This window comes from Lissotriton vulgaris, chromosome 3_2 (assembly GCF_964263255.1).
Source record: "Lissotriton vulgaris chromosome 3_2, aLisVul1.2, whole genome shotgun sequence".
Classification (NCBI taxonomy): domain Eukaryota; kingdom Metazoa; phylum Chordata; class Amphibia; order Caudata; family Salamandridae; genus Lissotriton; species Lissotriton vulgaris.
The window spans coordinates 25,872,643-25,898,793 of NC_141690.1; the positions used below are offsets into that span (position 1 = coordinate 25,872,643).

The 26,151-nt window shown below is 42.7% G+C and overlaps 1 protein-coding gene across 1 annotated transcript in view; it reads left to right on the top strand.

The window, feature by feature from the left end:
* ARAP2 (ArfGAP with RhoGAP domain, ankyrin repeat and PH domain 2) overlaps nucleotides 1–26,151 on the top strand; it is a 1,270,949-nt gene that overhangs the window by 939,073 nt on the left and 305,725 nt on the right. The window contains exons 21-22 of the mRNA XM_086964430.1: nucleotides 2,758–2,970; nucleotides 9,768–9,873. Coding sequence (XP_086820556.1) covers nucleotides 2,758–2,970; nucleotides 9,768–9,873 — 319 coding nt within the window. The remainder of the gene's footprint in view (nucleotides 1–2,757; nucleotides 2,971–9,767; nucleotides 9,874–26,151) is intronic.

Genomic DNA, 26,151 nt, shown 5'->3' on the forward strand with positions numbered 1-26,151 from the left:
AGGCTATATTCTGTCTCACTCTCCTCATCCTCTTCAAATGGGCTCTTGTTTCCTGCCACCTCTAATACTGGGTACAGTTTGTTTACTTCAATGTTATGCACTCTCCATCTTTTAGCATCCGCATCCCATTTGGCATCCTGCACTGCTCTTACCGATCATTTCACCCTTTCTTGTCGTCTATTCAGGTTCCTCTCGTGCGCTGCCCTAATCCATGCATTGAGAACTTCAAACTGGGTCGGTCTAGGCATAGGTCTCATTGAGGTCATGACTGCTTTTAATCGGTGTAGCACCTCTAATCTGAACGTCCCGTACTTTGGAAACGTCAGTTCCTCATTTCCTTCTGTAATCTTACTCCACTCTGAAATCCACATTATAGTGTGCAACCCAACATTTGTCGCCATATAATAAGCCGGCGTACCCTCCGGCGCGGCTTCTTCCCCATCATAAGATTTCCGCCTCTCTCTTTTAAAAGCCGCTCTTAACCATTTAAAACATTTCATGATTATACGTACAATTTCCAACCTCACTATTCTGTTTACTTCCTGATGACAATCCACCAATCCTAGCGCGGCTTTGCTAACTGGCCTATCACAGCGCGGTCTTGCTCCGGCCGGCCAATCCCAGCGCGGCACTTTCTGACGTCACTCGTCTCCGCTTCGCAGCAGCACCCCTCCTTTCTCAGCTCGTCTCCCGGTCACACATGCGTCCCATTCATACACCGAAAAATGACTACTTCCGACCAAGCCGCCACTTCTCTTGACTGTACGTCCACAGTCTATCTGTAATTGTCACCACAACTGACAAAATGTCTTCCGTCTCTCTGATGGGTTGCTTACACACAGTAACTTCCGACCAGCGTCCGTTACTCACGCACTCACACTTACGTTCCCCCTATCACAGTCCTGCAGGTGATCAATGGTACCTCATGACCCCCTTCACACTGGTTGACAATTACTCTGGATGTCCGATACACCCGAACCACTTAAGCTCTCCTTGAACTTAAGATTTGCACCGGTTGCGCGCGCTCACAACCTGTTCCGCAGTCACTCTACAGGCATTCAACTCCGCCAGACATTACAACATAGATACAATACAAAAACACCGCAATCTAACACGCATGACCCTTTATACTCACTCTCGACTGATACTGCTGCTTTTCTGTCTCACGTCATCCGGACCTTCTTCGGCGGGCGGTTCTTCCGATCATCGATCTCTAGGGGCCTTGGGGTAATCTAACCTGGCCTAGATCACCTTCCTCAAGAAGTCAACCATCCTCTATAGCTACCAACTGCAAGGGCGAGATTGTAGATCCCTATCTTATCACTCTAGATCTATTCTGTTCAACTGAACCTTTATTGCCTGTCGTTGAGGAAAGAAAGTGCATCCAATACCAGGTTAACTTTGCTAATGATGGACTCGACTCAGAAAAACCACAAACTACTTCTAGCTTTTAAAGATTTATTATAGAGTCAAGGTTAACTGCAAGTACAGGCATCTCAAAATGAGATTCAAAAGGTATACAGGCACCACTACATACATGTGCTCTCGAAAAGCCCTTAAGCGAGCAAAGAATACAACTAGGACTAATTCCAAAATTAAAAGGGCTGCAAGCATCGACACATATTGTGATCTCTCCGTCATTTACAAGAGGAGGAAAGGTTTCAGGTTAGGCTGTCCCTACCCTGCTCTAGATGGTATCCCTACTTAACAGAGTCCCAACCTACCAAAAGGTGTCAGCTGTGAATGACTTCCTAAGAAGATCACCCACACTTAGTCTCTAGGTGAAAACCTATGATCGCCAGTCATGACCCCTCTCTGCCTACCCATCCGCTCTCTAAAGGGTCCTCAGGCATCTGCTCTAACTCCACCCCGGGGTGCTGACCCTAATACAAAATCACAACAACATTTGAGACGCCCCTCGTGAGACGCCCCTCACGTGGTGTCGCTTCTGGCTTTTTCCATGATGTCTTCACTTGGGCCTCGTGCGTTAGAGTTGACCTTGCTTCTCAGACTCTTCTCCGGCCCTCCGATACCCCCTAAAACATTCCTGAACCCTCCTCCATGCCTGCACCAATCTCTTGAACAAACCTCTATTCATCCAATTATTAATTGGATCCCCCTCACATTTGCAGACCGACATCCGTAGCTGAGTCTCCATTCTCATAGACTTCTAACAGAAGTTTGCAACTTATTTCCTGACACAAGTCGGCCTGTACCAGTGCATGTAAATCAGAAATTCTTTCATCATTTCAGGCCTACAATCCTTTCGCAAAAGTTAACTAAAATAACATGTTAGCTTCTTTCTCTGGCATAATAAGAAAACACATCTATGGAATATAAATCTAATGGATAAACAAATTGGTGTATCATTAGTGCAATCCATGTCTATGCAAAGCAATCTACGTTTCTAAACCCTTCTGGCCTAGCCATAAGGCCCGTTCCCTTCTATGCCTTGCAGCCTGACTTCTTCCATTAGCAGCTACATAACATGGATCCTGATTAATCACTTCTAATAAAGGTATACATTTTCACACATGTTTGCATTAGTTCCACTTCTATATGAAATCTCTAGATTAACTACACATTTCAAGGTATAGGTGAATATATTTTCAGCACTCATAGCATTTCTCTTTATGATTTGTGCGTACTACTGGCAACTCTGGTGCGCTCATACATTTTGTTCAGTTTGCGCTCTCTCACAACAAAACACACATGATCTGTGACTTATTCTGATTTCTGTTGTTTCTTTAATTTCAGGATTAGGAAGCAAGTCTCTCTACGTGGCAAATGGCAATCCGACGAATGTAAGAGAGTTACTGGAGCAATTTAAAAAAGATGCTCGGAGTGTGAAACTCCGGGTCGGACAACACCAGCTTGAGGATGTGACGGATGTATTAAAACGCTTTTTGTTTGAGATAGACGATGCCTTACTCACCAAAGAACTCTATCCATATTGGATTTCTGTTCTGGGTGAGCACACAGTATTTTTCTTCTAAGATTGCTTTTATCATTTGTTGGTGAATAATTTATGTGATTTGGTGTAGCATATCTCACCTGCAGTGTGCCCATAAATAATTTAAAACGTTTTTGGTGGCCACTAGATATTTTCAGTTTGATTTCTCTTGTTCGATTCTACAAATTTTTTCTTTCTCTTTTATGTGTGTGTGTTTTTTTTAATTGGCTGTCATGTCACCAGAGCTACAATACCTTTTTTGTACGTTTTGTTTATAATTGTATTTCTACCATCTGGTGTGTTTTGAAGGAAGATAGAGTATTTTTTCCTTTCAATTCTTTTAAAATGGATTAACTTGTCACTAGACTATAGCAAATGATTTTAAGCATTTTCAAAGCCATTAGGTCTGGCATGCATTTTCAGTTAAGCCACACTTACTGGCGTTGCCGATACCTGTTACTGAAGTGTCAACACTAGGGTTGGTTTGTAAGGTTGTGGGAGCAGAGGTAGTGTTTGCAACATAAATATAAAACCTTGGTAAAAAAAGAGCAGGATAAGCAGGGTGTAAAGTTGTGTGCATTGCATGCACACAGTGGGGCAGATTTATGAGGCCCTTGCGCCACGTTTACGCCGCTGTTGCGTCACGCAAGGCGGCATAAACGTGGCGCATCCCTACGAACGATTTACAACGTGACTCATCTAGGCAGATGCGTCACGTTGCAAAGCCCTGCGCCTCTTGTGGGCGTTCCGGCGCAGGGTGGGCGTTCCGGGGCAGGTGCGCCTCGCAAAAGTGGCTGAGTGAAATCTATAATATTTCACTCAGTCCCTTTCTACGTCAATTCCTTACGCCTGCTTGAAACAGGCGTAAGGGTGACGTACCATGCATTCAAGAGGTGGCTCCTGTGCATTGCAGGAGTCATGTCGCACTTGCGACATGACTCCTGCAATGCGCCGCCCGTACGCCGAGAGATGCGTCACGCATCTTCACTGCCTTGCGCCATGGTGCGCCGCATCATAAATGCGGCGCACCATGGGTGGCGGAGCAGTGGCGCACGGTGGCGCATGTTAACTGGCGCATCCCTGGGGATGCGCCAGTTAACATAAATCTGCCCCAGTATATTTTGAAAGAGTATATTTATATATTTCCGTCCCTCCACTTGCGTCCACTTGTGAGTGTGAATAAGGTACACATGAATGAGAATTCTTGGAACAACACTGACCAAACTGAATTGAAATAGTTAGAGATAAAAACTAAATGGTGGTGTACCATATGCTGCTTATTGATGAAATGATACCCTGTAATTCAAACCCGGCTAAGAGTTTCCCTCTTTTGTGGAAATGTGCACCTAAATTGTGGAAATCTAACCATGCTTACTGTGTAGTATGACACATGGCCCCACTACCCTCTCTAGGTAGTCAGTGATGGCTTCTTTAAGCCCCTTTCAACGCACTGTACATATGAAGGGATGATTAGACCATGTTTGACTAACAGTGCACACTGTAAAAGACTTCGAACGACCAGCTGACCCAACTGCTCTGATGTGCAGGCCTTATCAAGCCGTGCTTGCTTTGCTCTGTGCACTTTCTAAAGGTTGTCTTGCCTCACTTCACAGTGGTTGAGCCAAGGGCCACAAAAGTAGAAACCTCCTCACTACTTGGAAGACAAGGATGGAGAAATGAGTTCCAGAAGAGGAAATAGTGGAAAGAGCTTAGCCCAGGTGACAAGAAACGGGCTGCAAGTCACAGTACTTCTTAGGAGTCAGCTCTGTGTCATGGTCCTAAAGTAACATTAAACATGCCGTACACTATCTGTGCATGCTTAATATTACATGCTCACCTGGCTGTAGATGCTCGTGTTTTGCAGTGAGACTATAACGCCATGTGATGTCAGGATGGTGCCAAGGGATTGTGGGGTTCGATAGGTGTGGCTGGAATGGGTTGGAAGATCTGCAGAGGAGTTTCCGCAAGGGCCTGACAGGGCTTTATGATCGAGCATTACGAAGAGGTGGTGGGGTAAACACGACTCAGTTTCAGCTTTCTTCATACTACTGCCTCTTCTTCAATGCAAAGAAATAGTAAACATTATTTCTCTTCACTTATTTCTTAATACCCCTCATCAGAGGTGCCTAAACAGCTCACCATAGAATGCCTCCGAGATCCTTTGCTGCTCCCCCTCCTACCTCCATCCTTTTGCCCACTCACCTTCTGGATGCACAAGCCTTGGATTCTGGTGGGAACTGCAGCCTGGATCTGTGGGTGAAATGCTGTTCAACTGTATCTAGCTTCGAGAAGGCCTCCTCATAGGCAGAATCTCCCGGTAAGTCTTTGCACTGGAACCCATTGTGCGGATCTGCCCTGTTGAGGAAGCAGATGACGGGTAGTAGGCGTCCAATTGTAGATGCCGAAAAGGAGTCCTCATCCCCTCCATGCAGAGCATTTGGCATACCAATGGCTAGGACATTACAATGCACACTTAACTCTTGCAGACACACACTGTGGCAGATGTAGACTAACAAAGGGAGACTGACTCCATTGTTACTGTTGGACGACAGCGGCCACGTTCACCTATGCTTCAGATTGGAACAGCTTTATGAAAAGTAACCTGTTCCATGCGGCAAACAAGGGCGAGACACGTTACAGGGATATGGGCGATGTGCACAGCCTTTTTTGCTTTACTCACTGAGTTTGTTGCAACATATATGCAGCAAGATGCACAAAACAAAGGGGAAACTAACATCATCAAACATGTCATATTGCATCTGCAGCCTTACAGAAGGATTACTTGAAATCCCACCACCAAAGCGAAAAGACAAATGTGACTATTCAACTATCCAAAACAAGCAGAGTCCTTGATGGGCAGTCCATGAAAACACATGAATCCTAATGTGTGAGTGGGGCTGACTGAAAGCCTGCTCCGTTCATATATATTTATCATACCTTTTAAAAGAATTGAAAACATCAGGTGTTCAGAAACGTAAAGCTCCGTGTAGCCAGACCCAAAAATATTTTGTGAGTTAATGTCTGTCTTCTGTTTTGTTTCATTTCGCAGGGTAAAAAGAGTCACTGCCATAAAATTCAATGGTTTCCAGAACTGCGCTCACTATGCGGAGTGACAGTACACACCGGAGTACACTGCAGAATTCTTTTTTTCTCTGAAATAGTCAGTGCAACCTCTTGTACCAAAATGTTGCCTGATAGTGCCTCACTCTCTTCATTTTCCCAGCTGCAACACTATACGTTTGCATTTGATTTCTTTGTTTGATTGCTCCGAGGTTTAAACTTCCTACAGAACTGTGCAAATAGTTAGACCTGGTCTTATTCGCCATATAGAAACTTCTAAACAATGTAGGGACAACGGAGCACTTGATTAAGTAATCATCCTTTAGTCAAACAAGTAGTCCAGTTAAAAGGTGTCTTCATTCGAGTTAATTGTGCAAGTTTTCCAGTATTTGCAAGCTCAAAAGCTGACACGTGTTTCGTCTGATACAGACTTTTTCATTACTTAATGGCAGTCAATGCAGTCGAAAATCCTGTCTGTTCAAAATATGGTAAATTTTCCAACTAAATGAAGTAAGTATGCCAACGAAGAAAATGTAGAAGGAATCTACTGTAATTGAGCATGGTATTAACGAAACATTGCCGAAGGCTCGTCTACATCAGTAGCAACTAGCTATGATAAGCTCAAACTGCATGTACCGTGATAAATAAAACCTTCTGTTGCCATTCTTTTAGCTTTGAAAGAAATATATATGTTGTTGTCTAGCTTTTAGTTCGTAGGCCAATTATTGTCTAGCTTTGTTGCTTTTCACAAAGTACACATGTTTTAGGCGTGAACATGTCTTCTCATCCCTTCCTTAATTTTTTTTTTTTATACAAACAGCAGCAAATGGCCAACAACATCAATTATTGTAAATTTTGTAATACTATTTGTCTGACTGTCCAAAAAGACAACTAGAATTATTCCTCTGAAGCATTCAGAAGAAAGTTTCCAGAAACAGAACAAAACAGAGAGAATAGGTGTACAGTAATACAGACAATCCTTTGAGATCATGCACTTTATTAAAAAAATGAGAAAAAGTGAATAAATATGAGGTACATACCAAGCAACAATCATACATTTATCGTGTATAAATGTTGCAAAATATGTTTTTAAGAACAGTCTGACAAATGTATTATCAATCCTTTCTTGGTGAGGAAAGTCCACAGAATATAGCACTTCGGTGACATTTGTGTTCCTATGTTTTTTTTTTATACAAACAGCAGCAAATGGCCAACAACATCAATTATTGTAAATTTTGTAATACTATTTGTCTGACTGTCCAAAAAGACAACTAGAATTATTCCTCTGAAGCATTCAGAAGAAAGTTTCCAGAAACAGAACAAAACAGAGAGAATAGGTGTACAGTAATACAGACAATCCTTTGAGATCATGCACTTTATTAAAAAAATGAGAAAAAGTGAATAAATATGAGGTACATACCAAGCAACAATCATACATTTATCGTGTATAAATGTTGCAAAATATGTTTTTAAGAACAATTTGACAAATGTATTATCAATCCTTTCTTGGTGAGGAAAGTCCACAGAATATAGCACTTCGGTGACATTTGTGTTCCTATGTTGTTGACTGGAAAAAAATAAGTGAAAAAAATAAGTGTAAACACTGTTAAAGTTTCAATCGCTTATTACAATAGATCTGTGAGACCATCGTCAGGATTCTACTGTATAGGGAAATTTGAGAATACTACTTTCATTCTAGAAAAAATAAAATTGATGTTAAATGTACCCCAACAAAGGAGTAAATTATAGGTGGTGGTAGTGGCACACAAACATGAGAGCCACACTTGTATACCTTCAAACCAAGTGTATTTTGGATTAGATACAGTGACCAGACTTGGCCCACTAAAACAGTATCTTGGTTCGTGGTTCCATTAATGACAAGATTTGTGGAGCACAGGAGGCTATGCGTCGGTATAATGATTTACAGGCGGTGTTGGAAATAGAGAAAAGGACGCCGTACTGGTGATACACTTTTAAGAGGCATGGGTCAAAATTGACTGTATACTGTACAAGGAACCTTTCCTATAACGCCATCCTGATTAAAGACTCTGGACTGGGGAAGCCGAGCTCCTGAACCTGCCCTATTATGAACAGAATCTCACAGGGGCACAAAAAGACAAATGCATCCTTTGGAAGATCCCAACATTTAAGGGACACAGAAGAAGAACCATAAGGTCTGCTCAACTTGAGAAGAGAGAACACTCATTGTAACATGACTGATGATTGATGAGCCCTGAAGAAGTCCTTCAATAGGATGAAACGCGTTGGCTACTGTGAAGAGAGGAAAATAAAGACTCAAAGAATAAAGAATTATGCGAACTATTTCCCCTTGGTGGAATTGATTACTTGTGTGTACTGTGTGCGGATCAAATCATTTTTGCAGTTGGCTATGCATCGGTGTCGATCCCTAGGATGTAGGTGATGCGTTGACTCCGAGCCGCACAAAGTTAGAGATGCGTCAGGAATGGAGGCCATATGCCTATAAATCCAAAAACATAAACATAAATCCATAAACATACTGTTGACAATGCAATGTCCTTGATACTCGCAGCAGCTGCTATGCATGGATTGTAGCTGGTGCAGCACTTTATACCAACTTCCAAGGGTCCAGGACTGGATTGGCACCCATTGAAAGGGCAAGACTCCCAGACGGCAGAGTCCAAGTGCTGTAGCAGGTGAGTTAGAAGTCTTTTATGTCCCTGAGACTTGTAGCAGGAGGTAAGCCAGCAAGCTCTTGGAGCCATGTTGGTTCTGGGTTAAGGAGATGAAGGCCCTTCTCACTCCCAGGCAAGAGGGTAGGAGGTCAGCACAGCAGAGCAGGAGTCCAACAGAGTAGCAGTCCGCAGAGTTGCAGTCCTTTCAGCAGCATTGCAATCCTTCTTTGCATAATATCCACCGGTTCATTAGTGTACAGAGTCAGTGGTGTCTGAGGTGCAGTATTTATACCTAGATGTGACTTTTAAGTGGGGGAGACTTCAAAGACATGCCTTTGAAGGGCACATAGTCCTTGCCCATTCTGCCCCACCTCAAGAATGAGTACAGAGGGATATGCAGCCTTTTGTGTGTGGACAGGACACAGCCTATTGATATGTAAGTATCAGCTCCTTGCTCTGAACCTGCCTATGCTGGCCTATCAGGATGTGGATGGCACATCAGTCACACCTAAGCTCCCTTTATGTGTGGTTGTCTAGAGGGAATGCGCAAAGCCTGACCGTCACCCACCCCAGACATGTATTCAGAGACAGGCAGATGGCAAGTAACTGCCAAGGTAAGAGGATGCCAACTTTTCTAAAAGCAAAAGACACACAGATGATGGATGGAATGCAGGGCAAATCAAACAGTCACCTCCAGTCAAAAGATCTAGGGGAAATCCAGCATTTATTTGCTCACCATGCCATCAGTCATGACCCTGTGCCTCATAGGAACAGTTCAGCTCGAACATTCAAGCCAGTTCCTCCCTGGACCAGAAACAAGCATCCTGGTACCGGTTTTGGGCATCATCCCTTATCAGCCAGGCTAGCTTGAATCCAGTGGCACAGTCATCTGTTGATCAAAGTCTATGCCAGTGCATAATAGTTCTATTGGTAAATTGGTAAATCATAATAGGACGCTGCCTAATGAGGTGGTTAATCAGCGGGATACCCACATCCAGAAATTCAGAGAGAGACAGGCTTATTTTATTGTGAATACATTTTATATTATCATTAGTTTTTTCATGGTTGTGTGCTTACAATTCTTATTCATTTCTTGACAGATATACAGGATGAAGAGGGTCGTGTAGAAAAGTATGGAAACTTTATTCAATCCCTTTCTCCGGTTAACAGGGCAACATTGGCAGCCCTAATTGAGCACCTATTCAGGTCAGAAAACAAAGCATTTACAGATTTGAGGCGTTGCTTAATATGATGTAGAATCTTATTTTGTTTTGTATCATTATATGGATGAGCTGAACTATTTTCATTTCAGCAGTTACAGTCCTATTTTTAAAGGTGGTCTACCAAGAATATGTAGGATCATAAAGAGTTTTGTGTTGGTCATACTTGAATTTGCCATTAAAATTACCAATATCGTGTAAACAGATTTGTATTAGCAACATTTTATTTTAGCAATGGTTAATGTTGGAAGCTGTATTTTAATGTGTTGTTCAAAATGTTAATACAGCATAACAATGCATTCCTTGGTGCATTATGCTGCTAAAATCATGCATTGTGCAATTTTCTGCAGAAAGGTTAAAAGAGGCAAGACATATTTCACTGTAGAATAATTCCTATTCCATCGAAACAAATCTGTTTGAGCGATACAGCCAAAATTCATGACATGCATGCTGTTCATTTAGCCAAATTCAGTTTTGTACTAGCCAGGAACTATGGGACAGATTTATATGACTAGTGTTGCAACAAAATCTGTCTGGTGGAAAAAAATACTAACAAAACAACGTGCCAGAATCCTCACCTTTAAAAGATATGATTACTGCTCTCTGATGATTGCCAGATAACATCATATGTTCTAAAGGATATTTATACTACGTAATTGTGGAAAATAATGGAGGATTTCACTATGACTCTATGTTGACTGTTGCTCCCATTTAACTACATTAGACCAAGTATGTTGAACACATAAAGTAACTGAATGTTTGGGGAGGTTATCAAGTGTAGCAAATAAATGCAAAGCACTCGTATTTTGAGTAGTGTCCTACCAGATTCTGCAAAGGTGAAGTTACACTGTGCATTCACCCCTTTCCCATCTCTTTCCCATATAATACTGTGGTTATTTTAGAAATGGCTCTTTTAGAAGTTGGTATTTCTGTGTGCTATGTGTCTGCCTGCCTGATGTGAATTGCATGTATGGCTTGTGAGTGACAGGGGCTGGGAGGTGTGTGTGGCTCCCGGAGGGGCAGGGTGAGTCAGCGCTGGACTGAATAGGACATCTGGGCTGGGAGTAGTGGGAGGGATGATCCCCTGACTCTGAATAGGATGGTGCCTGCCCTAGTGAATGCTGGCTCCGCCCCCTGTGGTGTGTCTGATGACGTGCCCCCTCATAACAAAGGGGAAGAGGCGCTTGGAAAACAAAGTGCCCCAAATCCCCCCTGAACCAGTTGCATCTGGTTCCCCCATGCCCTGCCCTTTAGAAAAAGAAGAAAGGAGTATAAAAGTAGGGGCTGTGACCCCAGACAATTGTTCAATTCTGTGCTTGGGTGCTGTTCCTGATGCTGTTGGGGCCTAAGAGGAAAACCCATGGGGACTTGCCTCCCTGCTGGAGGGCCCTGTGTGCTGGCCTCCCTGGGCCCAGCTTTGCCCTATGGACCTGAAGGACTGCCTGCTTCCCTAGCTCCTCGTGAGCGCTATATTTCTAATTAGGAGGAGCGAGCAGGATTTGCAGTGCTGAGCTCCTTGAGGAGACAGAGAGGGAATCCCCGGCATAGGGATACCCCCGTGATACTGGTCGCGGGTGCCAACCCTGTGTTAAGAGTATTTACCCCGCTTTGCCGCCAACTGGGAAGGAGACTTAGGCCGCCGTGATCGGGCGGCTAGCTGGAAGTCAGGCAAAGCTGTACCGGAGAAGAAGTCCGGAGCCTCGCGGGCTCCACCTTGACGTCCCGGGTTCCAGGAGGGGGCCGGAGTGAAGGGAGAAGTGGCAGTCGAGGCCACTGATGGCAGCGCGGAGCTCCTGTGTGTGAGGAGAGAGCCCCGTGTAGTGCTGGCTGTGCCGAGGGAGCAGCAGTTGTCCTCCAGACAGGAAGGAGGAGAGCCCCGAGCCACATACCAAGAGTCCCAGTGAGTGGGGTCTCCAATGTGTGCTTGGTAGTGCCTTACAGGGCACAGTGTTGGTACTTGCGCTGTCCTGCCATTGCGAGCCGGTCCTACGATGGGGGCATTCAATTCCCAGTTCCCTGATGGGAGGGGGGCATCGGGGCACATTGTCAGTGACAGCCCTTCAACGTGGGTCTTGTTTTGCTTCTAGAGCCTGTGTGGCTCCAAGGTTGGGCATAATCAATTCATAAGGCACCAGGGAGATCCAGGGGCACAGTGGTGCCCGGGGGTTGATGGCTGATCCCAGCTGTCCTGCGAGAGCACAGGCAGCTCAACGATGGGGGCAGAGTTATTGACAGGGACCCATGGAGGCCCTGAGGGCACAGTTGTGCCAGGGTCTAGTTGTTTATCCTCAGCTGCGCCGCACCTGCATGGGCAGCTGCGCCGTTTTCTGCCTGCTTTGGTCAGAAGTCATCTTCAGTGCCAGTGTCCCACATTTGAGTCTCACAGCTGTGCAGCACTTAGTGACAGCTGCAACATTTAAGTCAGTGCCATGGCGCACTTTGGATTCCGCTGCCTTTGCAGCAGCTCCGACATTTTGGACAGAGGGTATTTGAGCCCCATTGAGAAGGCCAGTTGGTCAGGGGGACTGTTAGGTTTGTAGGGCGCCAGGCCCTAATGTGATTTATGTGGTGCTAGGAAATGTGATTCATGTACTATGGTTTACGCACCCTGTATATGCCTCTTCTGTGGTTTATGTTATCAGGTACTCCATAATGTAGTTATGCGGGTGAGTGTATTGTCTAATGCGTTTAGACTTATTAGGCAGCTACCAAGGGGGTGAGCTGGGGTTATCTTTGGCATGTAATTACCTTGCCCTGACTAGAGTGTTGGTCTCTGCCTGGCTTTGGCGCAAGTCTTAGCCAATCAGAGATCCCATTTCTAACACTAGCTTTCTACAACACCATACTTATTTCATCCAGTGATCTATAGTGAACTAAGTCCTTCCAGGGCTAAGCGCTGGGAATGCAAAGAAATGGACATTGAACCAACATGCTTCTTCTGCCCTTCGTTGTCTGAAGATGGCAAAAGAAAGAAAAACAGCCTTTCAGCCAGGTACCCTTTAGGACCTTCTAATCTGCACCTCCACTAGCTGAAAAAAATCCACCTCCCTTCCTGTCACCTGAATGAGAGCAGGATGTCATATCCAGAGGTCAGTTTTGTGACATGGGGATGTCAAGACATGGTAGATTCTGACGTTCACCATTGGTGACCCAGGGCCTTCATTTCATTCCAGTTCAATAATCAAGTTATCATTGCCCCCTTTTAAATGTATCTTGTCTAGTTTTAGCGTTTATGACTCAGGATATTGATTCTGTATAAATTATTAGGGGTATTATTGAGATCAGTGGAGTTTTAGGTATGTTCACCCCGAAATTGTCAATATGCTAGTCTATATCAAATAGAAACTTTATTTTTATCATACAGAGCACAGCATACAATGCTTCTTCTGTTGAAATACATTCTTTATTTATTTACTTCAGGTAAAAGTTTTGGACAAGAGTTTTACAAAGTTCAGCCAACATGTGTTTCAACCTGTATAGCGTGTCACCCTGGGTCTTTCTTGAGGCTGAAATATATTGTTGCCTGCTGATTTTGGTTATTCTTTATCCAGTAACATTGTATATATGAATTTCTAAAACTCCGAAATCTCTGTCATAAGTAATAGGGTGCACCCTCACTTACAGAGGCCATACCTCTTTGGTGGTTTCACAGGAATGCTTTTAGAGTCTTATCTCTAACACCAACATTGGAAAGTTTCCTTTTCTCTGTTGATTTCTTTCAATATGCTATCACGTTTCCATAAATAAAAGGAAAGTGCCTTGTGACTTTTCACCCATTTGACTTTCGTATTTATATATTTAATCGTAGGGTTTGCCAATTTTTTTAAATACAGGGTTCAACTAAACTTTCTTTATTTATTTAATTTGTTTTCTATAGCATTAAGCAGTCTCTAAAGGACATCAGGGCACTGTACAATAAATGCCAACCCACAAACATTAGCTACCTTGACTTTTGGGCAGAGTCTTAGCTATAGATGTGTACTGGATAGGGTCTCCTTTTATCATATCACCACAATTGTTAACTCTGGCATAATATAGATTACTATCCTTTGAAGATATACTTAAGGAAATAATGCATTCCCTGTCTCTATATTTTTTGTATCTGCTCTCTCCTCTCCAGAAGTCATGACCTTGACCATAATGCCTTCAACAATGGGGAAAGCTTTAATAAGAGATAGCTGCCTTCAAGGGCATTCTTTTTTTATATCATAACCCTAAATTAAACAAGCTTACTTTTTACACTTGATGACTGCTTTCAAAGCTTTGCAAAGCAGTAGGCTGATTCTTTTTCCAAGGCACAATGTGGTCATGGTGGGGAGTTGTCTCAAGCTAGAACCTACCTTTATAAAATTTTATTTTAGGTCAAAGTTAGTCATACATACGCTCATTGCAGTACATAGATTGTGTATACGCAAAAAAAAGAAAAGGAAAAAGGAAACCATAGTTACAACCAATACTTTGAACAATATTTTCACATCATAAAATGAGCTAATGCTTATTTAATCAAAGTTAATACTAGAGGCATCTCAGCGAAGATTATTCCAAATCCTTTCAAACTTTTTGAAAGAGGTGGGACCTCTGATTTTAGCCAGAGCCAGCACTGCCTCATAGAATTGATGTATAAGGGGCATCCATTCAACAGCCTTGGGAACATTAAGAGAAATCCATGCCCCTGCGATATAGAGCTGGGTGCACACATCATGATCTTTGCCAGGCGTTTAGTGTCTCCCTCATAGTCATATTTGATCCCCAACATTTTTTCTTTATTGGATATTAATACCTGGTGGTCCAAGTTGGATGACATGAGCTCACTCACCCCTGTCCAAAGTTCATGTAAAGCAGGACTAAGCACAAACATATGTACTAGGTCAGCAGCCAGGAGCTTACATTTAGGGCATTTAATCTTATCAGTGGTAGCATTTGCTCCCCACTTGTATATTTTAACTGGGGTATAATACAGCAGGCATAAAGTGTGCGGCTGTTTCAGCTTCAGGGTTTCAGAGTGTCTAATATCTAATATATGATATCTCTAAAGCCAGCTGAATCTGTGGCCGAGATCCCTGCTGAAAGCAGTTGGCTTAACTTAGCTGCCAGCATCACTCTATCTTCTATATTGTAACAGGAGAGCCCTTGGTAGATCATTTATTTTGATAGAGAGTTTTATGCCTGGTTTATAAAAGTACCTCAAGAGTTCTGAGCCGTCGATATTGAGTGTGTATTGGCATCCTGATTGCATATATTCCCTCACTTGTAAATACTTAAAGAAGAGGTGTCATGGGAGCACGTTGGATACTTGCCGTCCCGAGAACGATCTAAAACAATTCTGGTTGTAAAGATGACCCATAGTTACAAAGCTGCACCATGCTCAGGCCCTGTTGTTTGGTTCCTTAAAAACCAAGGGAAAGGCAGGATTATCCCACAGTAGTGTGTCTCTATATAGAAATGTTATTGAATATTTAGAGGAAATATCCTTCCATATACAAACAATATCCTGCAGGACCTTAAAATGTATACTTTTATATTAATAGGGTTCCCTAATAAATAAAGTAAAAGCCTGACCTCAGCCCCCACAGTTAATTGATAAAAAAAGGATGATGGACCGGGAACAGCCAAGTTAAGTATGCTGCGCAGGTGACCAGTAAAGGCCGCCTAGAAATATAGCTTAAAAACTGGAGAATGAGAGCCCACCCTTCTTATACTGGAGCTTCATGAATCGAATAGCTCGCATTGCATGTCTGTAGCCCCAAAAAAAGCCTCTGATGGCAACCTCCAGGAGCCTAAAAAAGGGCATTGGAACACTCACTGGAATGGTCTTGAACAAATAGTTACATTTGGTGAGAATAGTCATCTTGATTATGTCAGTATGGCCAATAATTGTGAGTGGTAGCTTATTCCAAGATTTAAGTTGGGTAAAAACCTCTTGATACCCAGATAGGCTGCAGTTGTAGTTACCCCCGCGATAGGGGAATCTGGTTTAACATTCAGGAGAGCCTGGGTTTTAGATATAAGATTGTATCCAGATACTTTGCTAAATTTGGCAGCCTCATTGATGACATGCTTAATTGGTATTAATGGATTAGAGGAAATGCTGCCACACCATGGGCGTATTCAGTCAGTTTCAATTGTTGCCCTCTGACAATCAAAGTTTGGATACCAGTGTTCCTAAGGAGGGACTGTAAATAGGGCTCTATATACATAGAGAACAAAATGGGAGAGAGCAGGCACCCTTGTCAAGTGCCTTTACGTATCTGAAATTGAGTGGAGCAGTTCCCTGCAAGGACTACCCTCACCCTGGGTGTCTTATATAAAGCGTTGTCCACATTAGTAAATCTTTCGCTGATGCCAAAAGTACGCAGTATGTCGACATACAATCTCATGCAACATGGTTGAAGGCTTTTTCTGCATCTAAAAGGTTCACACCCATATTATTGTTGAGCCTCCCCACAACATCAAAAGCAGCAATCGCCATGTTATCATGACGAGGAGCATCTGTTCCTTAACGAATCCATGTTATTGTGAAGAGACTAGGGATGAGATTACAGGGGCCAGATGCATGGCCAAAGCTTTAGCAAGCCATTTTGCATCTGTGTTAATCGGAGAGATGGCACTATATGACCCCATATCCTCAGATGGCATATCCTTTTTTAGGAATGCAATATTGTTGCTGGAGTTACATTTTTCTGGAGCAACCCCACCTATATAAATATGTTGGGCCTCCTTAAGAAATTCCACGATTATTATATCTTTAAATACCTTGTAGAACTCCAAGGGTATGGCATCCTCACCTGCCTCCTTACCAGTTGGCAAAGCCAATAGTGTAGCATCAATCTCAGACTTCGAAAACTCGGTCTGCCTATCGCCCACCTGATCTTCCCCAGATGGGGGTAAACTACACTACTGAATATAGTCTGAGCGTCCAACCTGATCTATAACCTGTGACTGACTGTACAGCTCTTTATAAAATCAGGCGAATTTTCCAGAATAGACATAGAAGTAGTGTGCAACTTGCCATCCTTATCCTTAATCACCCATATTGCACAATTTGAGTGTTGGTCTGATATCTGGTGTACTAGAACTCGACCCACCTGTTCCCCGTATTCATAGTGTAGCTTTCTATTTTTAGCATATCCTGCGGCTCCCTGATCTTTCCCCTACGTCCTAGAAAAGATCTTTTTGTCCACAAGTTTGAGAAAGACCACCTGTTGATCTGCCAGCCCTTGGCAAATTTTAGATGCATGCAGTATTTCAAGTTATATAATAAATTGGCAACAAGAGTGAGCCTCCTCCAAGGCATCTCTGTTCTGCTTGACCACATACTGCTGGGTGATGCCCAGAGGTATGCTTTCATTGTGTCCAAGATTATATGAGGTGCAGCCATTTCCTTATTGCCCTGAAGGAATTACCTAAGCAGCCTTGACACATGAGTTATATAGTTGTCATTAGCCAGCAAATGCATAGGAAATGAGAACTTGGGATGGTTGGGCCTATCACCAGTTGAGCCAAATAAAAACACAATTGAGTTATGATCCAAGATGATCCTGAGGCATATTGTCATTTCCGTGCTATCCAGCATGGACCACCTAGTTAAAGACCATGTTGATTCTGGCGTAGTGCTTGTGTGGACATAAGTAAAAGTTATAGCCAGGGTCATTCGGTGCACTCCCAGCCACTATTTTGTGTTCACAAGCAAGTGAGACCATCCCCCCCTGCCTCCTCCCTCCCCCAGCAACAGGCATTTTCTACATCAGATGGTGCTTCTGTGAGCTGTTTAAACTGTATTTACTGGGGCCTGTGCACTTCGTTTTTTGACCAGCAGAGGAAGTAAAGTTTTATTCAAACAGTATTGCTAGATTTCAAGTTAGTGAGGCCCTTACCTGCTGAAGTCCAAAGTGTGGATTGAGCCTGTCTGTCTCCTAGGGGATTCTGAACAAGAGAAGCAGCTGCCAGCCCCCACCCCAGCCCAGCAGACCATTGGCTATTCAGCTACCACGCAAGTCTGAGCCCTCCTCTCACACCTGTCCAGGCCCCTTAAGGCCTTGCTGGGTGCACCCCAAATCATTCTCCTCCATCTTGTGAGTTGCAGCCTACCTGTGCCCCAGATTGCAGTGAGCAGAGTCCAGGAAGTGGTAAGGAGACAGACTAGTGCTGTCTCTTCCCAAGACAAAAAGTTGTTTAAAAAACGATTTTCACTTTCTGTTTTTATTGTCTTTGCCTGTGATTGTTATAGTTAAAAATTGTAGTTTTAGCCTGCATGTAATTGCATATTTGATCACATGTGTTGTGTTTTAAACGTGTGGTTTTCCCTGCTCATGATTACCTCCATTTAGCGTATTGAATGGTGGAATTTGCAGTCCAACCTCTGTAGTTTGTCCTTCTCATTACTTGGTGACAATTCTGTTTTCCCTCCAAATTTCTCCTTTGCTCTCTGCTAAGACCTGTATGTTGAAACAGTGCACTCCCATCCACCATTTTGTGTTCACAAGCCAGTGAGACCAGACCCCCTACCAGGGATTTTCTACATTAGAGGGTGCTTCTGTGAGCTGTATAAACTGTATTTACTAGGGCCTGTGCACTTCGATTTTTGGCCAGCAGAGGGAGTAAAGTTTTTTTCAAACAGTATGGTTAGATTTCAAGTTAGTGAGGCCCTTACCTGCTGAAGTCCAAAGTGTGGATTGAGCCTGTCTGTCTCCTAGGAGATTCTAAACAGGAGAAGCAGCTTCCAACTCCCTGGCCTGCAAACCTTGCCTGAGGTCGCTGGGACCTTGAATGGTCTGCTAGTGGTTGGTACATGTCTACACTGATTGGTGGTTGTATCTGGTGTTTTTTTTTATTAGGGTAACATCCTCATTGGTTGGGTATTATAGGGTTCTGATTGGTGTCTGGGTCTGTGATTCAATCATTGTAGGGTTGGGACTAGGGCTAGGGTTAAGATTTCTATTGGAAGTAGGGACTAGGGATTCCTATGTTATTGGTTGTTGAGAGTAGGGTGGAACAAGGGCTAGGGTTAGACCTTTAATTGGAAGTAGTGATTAGGGCTTCTGGTGTGATTGGTTGCTGGATGAGGTGTGGGACTTAGAGTAGGGTTAGGTTTTCTATTGGAAGTAGTGCCATTGGTTGCATGGACTTGTTTTGGGACTACTGGTAGGGCTAGGGCCTTTATTGGATGTGGAGATCAGGGTTTTTGAACTGATTGGGTGCTTGGACTAGGGCTAAGATTGGCTGTAAGTTCCTGGTCTCCTATTGGTTCTAGATTTTATGGCTAGTGTTGTGATTGGATAGTGTTAGGGCTAGGGTTCCCATTGGCCGAAGGGGTCACCTGATTGCTAGGGCTATAAAAAAGGCCAGGGTTAGGAGGGCGTCTCAGCCCGGGCGTCGAGGCGAAGGGCAAAGAGGACAGGGGCAGTTGCCTGTTTGAGCCTGTTAAGGGCAGAGAGGACAAGGGCAGTTGCCTGCTTGAGTCTGTTAAGGGCAGAGAGGACAAGGGTAGTTGCCTGTTTGAGCCTGTTCGAGACTGGTCGGGACTAGGGCCATAAATGCTGCCCTTTTTCTCATTTAGCAATTCCCAGCCCACACCATCCACATCCACAAACAGAGCAACACACTCACACCAAATGTACAACACGCACAACACTATGCATAGATTAATGTACCAGCATGCACTACAAACCCATCCAATCCACATCTACACACCCTGCTATCTCAACTACCACACATATTCACCATCACCTACAAACCGTACACAACTTTATCCTATACCACTAACTAATACACTCATCACTAACACAACGCCAATCAGCACCATACATAACTACATCCCATTCAGACACACTCTCCCTGCTGTAATTACACCTAACAAACATATAATCATCCTTCCATCAGTTGTCCAACAAACACCCTCCTCTCCCTTCTACCATTATAACACTAACGCACAACACACACACTTTGTAACTCTTGCAACAAACCAGTCTAAGATAAACACTGTCACCTCTAATTCATTCCCTCCTACACACAACATACACTCTACTCATAAACACATCACCACCCCCTCTACATCACAACCTCCTCTCACAAACAATACTACAGAACCAAATCCATTGCATGAAACATATACATCAGCACCTTTTTCACTACTCCTCAAAAGCAAAACATATCACACACACCAGCACAACAAGATCTTCAAAGTGCAACACCTCATAATACTTACCATCACAAAATACAAACATATACCCACCTTTCAAACCACACAAAGGAACAAGCTCCAATGCCAAGCTTTCACTCTTCCACCACACCTAACATAGATACAGCAATACAGCACCTCTCTTCTAACCGCCTCTCATCCATTGGACAATTTAGGACATTACTACATGACCCACATGCTGCACCACCTCCCCTAACTTATACACTTTCCGCCTTAAACACACGCAACAAATAAGAGCAACATGCCACACCTCTCAACTTTGCTTCCCCATGTCTACTTCACAACAATGTTTCACCACAAAAGCAAAACAGCACTCCAGCTCACTCTCAAACATCATCTCCAACACATACACATGCAGACCCATCAAAATACCTTCTTAGCATGCTGGATAAGGAACATGATACAGAACAGCTACACCTAATACCGTTAATACCAGCACTAAAAACACGCCTGCTACAAACCGACACAATACTAATCACTCTTCTACCAAACAAAGTCCCACTATCACCAAAGGCCACTCACTAAACTGTCGACTAATAAATGCTCGATCCATCTCTAATAAGAAGCATCACATCTACGACCTTCTCACCGATGCAAAACCTGACATACTATTCATAACCGAATCATGATTGGGAGAAGATGTGGCTCCAGTCCTGCATGAAGCCATTCCTCTAGGCTACCAAATAGTCACCCAAAATCGTATAGCGAAAAAAGAAGGTGGTCTAGCTGTTGTATTCAGGCAAACAATACATATCACTAAAAATGACAACATCTCCATAAAGAATTGTGAAGCTCTTCTAACAATATGCAATACTACACTGTCTTCCTCTTGTAACTTCCTGCTCCATTTCAGACCTCCACCTAGCAAGGCAATATTACCAGATGCACTTCTAGACACAGTTTCAAACCGATAACAATACACTCCAGCCTATGCGTTCTGGGTGACCTCAACATTTGGTTTGATTAACCTAATATGACCCATCCAAAAACTATAATCAGCTGCCTAGACGCATTGAACCTGCATCAATTGTCCACAATCTGACACACACAGCTGGACATATCCTAGATATAATTTTTGCTAATACTGAACTAGTTACCTTTCAAACTATAACTCCAGTCACATGGTCAGACCACCACTTGCTTGCCTTCCAACATAAAACAATGCTAAGCAACTCACCTAAAACTACCTTACATCCATCCACCTATCGGCCGTGGAACAAACTCAACTTGAAACACTTGGAAACACAACTAACATCCAGCACAAATCTGGAAACCATAAATTCTGTCCAAAATCTATTTTAGTGGCTACAGGAAGCTTTTGACATCCTGATACCACTCAAAACCACACAACAGAACAAAAGAAAAAAAGCGCCTTGGAGAAACACAGAAATAAATGACATAAAACAACAAAGTAGAAAGCTGCAAAGTACCTGTCTCAAAACAAATGCCAAACAAGACAAACTTCACCTACAGAAGATTAACAGATTATACATGTCTGCTATCAAAAAAGCTAAGAAAAGGTACTATTCAGACAGAATTCAAAATGCTAAATGTGAAAATAAATAGTTCTATCAAATACTCAATGAATTTTGCCAACCAAATTGCCTAGAAGGAACTCATCCTGTTACTCAAGATTTCACAGACAAAGTGGCAAATCATTACACAGACGAAGCAGACACTTTGGAATTGTACTTAAAACCGAAACAAAGCACCAGCACTAACCCTTGTACAAAACAACAATCCAAGAATGCTCTAATCAAGCCTCTCCGTTCCTTCCAACACATCTCACATGATGACTTTATTGACCGGGTCAAAGCAGCTGGCCTGCCTGCAGCCCTTCTGACCCCTGTCCGCCACAAACTTTCAAGACAATTCTTTTAACAAACTTTGCTGCCACTCCAGTAATAAGAATCATCAACTATTCCTTAACTACTGGAATATTTCCATACATACGCCCTTTACTGAAGAAAACAAACTTGGACCCGCTGAATCCTGACAACTACAGACCCATTACAAATGGACGGTTCCTGGGCAAACTGATAGAAACAGTAGCGTTCGCCCAGATGTCACAATTGATTAAAGAGAATGACATACTTTCAGACTTTCAAACAGGATGCCGTCTGGGAAGAGGCACTGAATCTGCCCTCCTTGCCATCTGGGATGACCTACAGAATACAGTTTACCACAACGGGGTTGCTGCTTTACTCCTCTAGGACCTCTCAGCTGCCTTTGACACAGTTGACCATGACATTCTGAAACAAAGACTCTATGATGCCGGCATAGAGGGAACTGCTGTAGACTGGATCATGTCCTACCTTCGAAACAGAACTAATGTCATCCATACCCCACCTTTCTCGTCCAAACCGTACTCCACAAAAGCAAGGGTCCCTCAAGGTTCTATCATCTCACTCATGCTTTTCAAAATCTATATGAAGTCATTACCAGCACTGATCAATAAATTTCACCTTATGTGCTATAACTATGCAGATGACACGCAAATACTCCTTCAACTGGAATGCCCCAAAGACATTGGAAAATCACCAATTTTCAGCTGTCTCAGAGCCGTAGATTAGTGGATGACCTGGAGCCATTTCAAATTGAATGCTTCAAAAACTGAAATACTCAGTGTGGCGATTGGAAACATTACAACCTACTTGCTGCAAGGCCTGATGAACTGGGATGACTGCCTAAAGTATCGAAAGAAGTAAGAAACCTCGGAATGACCATGGACTCCAAGCTGTCAATGAATGCCTAAGTGGATAAACTAGCAAGATCAAGCTTTGCTACTATAAAAATTATGCAACAAATTTTCCCTCATTTGGGATTTCCACACAACCATCACCCTTGTTCTGTCCAAACTCGAATACGCCAATAGCCCCTACCATGGATCACCTTTAACTACCATGAAAAGACTACAACGGATTCAGAACTCAGCTGCCAGACTACTCTTGCATATCAAACTGCGAGACCGCATCTCCCCTGCCTTGAAAGCCCTGCATTGGTTACCGGTTGCCAGAAGATCCACGTTCAAGCTGTTTATATCACCCACAAAGCAATACATTGAATGGGACCACTCTTCATCAGGAATAAAATCATCAAACACATTCAACAAAGGAACCTCCACTGTAAAGGAGCATCTCACCTCAAAATCCCACCATACAAGAAAAAAACCATGGGTGGCACATCTTTATCTGTTCAAGCAGCCAAACTATGGAACTCTTTATCCCCCAACATAAGGTCCACCGACAACCACCTTATCTTCAGAAAACGACTCAAGATTTGGCTTTTTCACACATAAGCACCATACGCCGAAATTTAGAGCATATCCCTCTGTATACAAGCATTTTTTTTACTATAGATATGTACCTATCTTTGTGTATTACTTTGTATAAACATGTAAAATGATTATGTTGTTGAGAGAAAAAAAATAATAATTAAATAAAAATCATCTTTGGTCTACATGTACATACTTCCATTGTGCATCTATGTACCTTCCATTTACTTGGATCTGTGTGTCTGTTACTTTTCTCCTGAAAAAGCATATCCAAAGCACTACCCTATTTCTCATCCTGTGCCTCTATCAATATCTTTAATCTACATATACTTACCTCCTTTATGTATCTATATACTTTCAATGTAATTATGGATCTAAATATTTATCACTTTCTTCTAATTTAGCATTTCCAATGCACTACCCTATTTCTCAGCCTATACTTCGCTCAATATATCTTCTAGCCCAACCATCTGACTCATCTCAAACATTTTCTACTACTCCTTCCAATGCACTACCCTATCTCTCATCCTATACATCTATCAATATATTCTCTACATCCACTCTCTCTTTTATCCCAAACCTCATACCACTACAATGATTGCCAAAATAACCCTTTCTAGACTCTCTCCTACTCTACCCCTCCTTGCATCATCTGACACCTCTCTTACTATACCGATCCCCTAAACAAACTTTTCTAAACTCTTCCCACTTCCCAAATAACTGAACAACATATCCACTACTCAAATTACTTCATATTTTTTTTACTATGCTAATTTTCAACAGTAATCCTTTATGAGTTCTGGAGTGGCGTGCTACTTGCCAGAGAAGTGCTTCAACACCGATGAGGGGTAACAAGTGTTAAGTTGGCTATTGTGTTTTTGCAAGAGGTGACTTGAGGAGCTTACAATACACATTGTAAAATGGTACTTTTTTGCCATCGTGTGACCCCATTTTCTCAATAAAAAGATCTAATCCTAAAGCTTAACCTTGTCAGATGAAATCTTTTCCCGACATCCTGAAAATAAACATTTTCTCTTAGAAGAACTCATGTCACTTGAACCACCCACTCCTACAAATGTAATGAGGGACGTTTTAAAAAGTTTTCTCTGTAGTGCTGTGTAAAAGATAACTTCTTTGAATTGTATATATATTCAACTGAATCTATACTATGGTTTGCTGTCTCCAGTGGTATTCAGCCTTAAGCAATCGGCTTAAAACGCACCATCAATTTTCACAACCACATCAAGTGGTAATTATTTTGTCATCTACTTTGAAGGAATAACAAGCAACAATCCATAAAGCTAAACATTAAACTATTCAAATTATTGTTTTAAGAGAAGGCAGTTGTTTCACTGAACTTAAAATAACACTTCATTTCCCTTTTTATCGAATCACAGCAAATCAGCCTATTTACCAAGAAACTGCTTAACTGTTTGTGTTTCGTGGTTCACTTTAAAATACACTTCCAGAAAAAAGTTTTCCATTCTCTATTAGCAAATCCTTCTGCTAGAAAAATGAGTTCTTGCATGAAAACCCTCAGTTTTTCTTTTCACAAGGAAGTGTTTGACTTGCAGAATAGTAACTCTGAAAATGTATCGCCTTTACTGGGTTAATTTAGCACTTAAAGTCTCAGTATACATGGCAAAAAATGTTGAATTTGAATTCTATTTTGATCAGTTTGGAAGTAGCAGAAGGGGAGTATAAAATATCAATTCCCGGCAAGCCGTAGCCCATGAGGCATGCATTATGAGAGGCAAAGGGGATTATTTTGCTAAAAAGAGGATTATATTCACGAATCCTGAGGCAGGGTGAGTGGATCTACTGTCTTCACCAAGACAGTTGATGTCTGCTTGAGCTGTGTCCTCAAAGTATAGTTTAATTTATCTGATGTAGGTAGATACATTAGACCAGCCTCCATAGGGTGACAGCTAGGCCGAAGTCTTGATGAAATTTGCTTGTTCCAACTTTTCATGTGTAGGTCTTGCCAGCAGATTGTAGTAGTTAAGCATTAATGCATGGGATTACGTACTATTGGTTTATCCCATTTGACACAAATATTCATAGCACAGTTCTCTCTTACTTATTGGCAACCATCCTTTCTGGATGCATCAGGTTGCTGATGTACCACCAGCACAAGGGAGGTTGAGTTTCTTTACCAAGTACATCAGTCAGAAATAACATTCTGTATTTTGGCAGAGTAGGCAAATGGAAATGGAGCTTTATAGCTTTGGAGCCTAACTTTCACCTATTACCAAGTTATGTTATGTTATGTTACAGGGTATTTGTAGGGCTCGCTGCTACTCCTGAGAGTGTCCCGGCGCTAACTTGACCTCATTGACAGAACAGTTGTATGCAACAGCAGGTGCTTCATCTAATTTTGAAAGAGCCAGGCTTTTAACTTTCTCCTGAAGATAAGGAGATCCTGCACCTGTCTTGCTGGGGGCGGCAGGCTGTTCCATAGCCTGGAGGCCACCACCTGGAAGGCGCGTCTGCCCATAAGTGAACGAGCGAACTTAGGCACGATCGCCAACCTCTGAGTCGAGGACCGCAGGGCTCTAGATGGAGCATAGGAATGAATTCTGCTCCTGATAGGGGGAGCCCCTAAGTTGTGAAATGCCTTGAAGGCTAGCACCAAGGCTTTAAAATTAACCCTCTTTCGCACCGGGATCCAGTGCAGGGACACCAAAAGAGGTGTCATGTGTGTCCTAGGGTCAACCATAAGAACGGGCCTTGTTGGCAGGTTTTGAACCACCTGCAGATGGACCAATAGGTAATCAGAGAGGCCTAAGTAC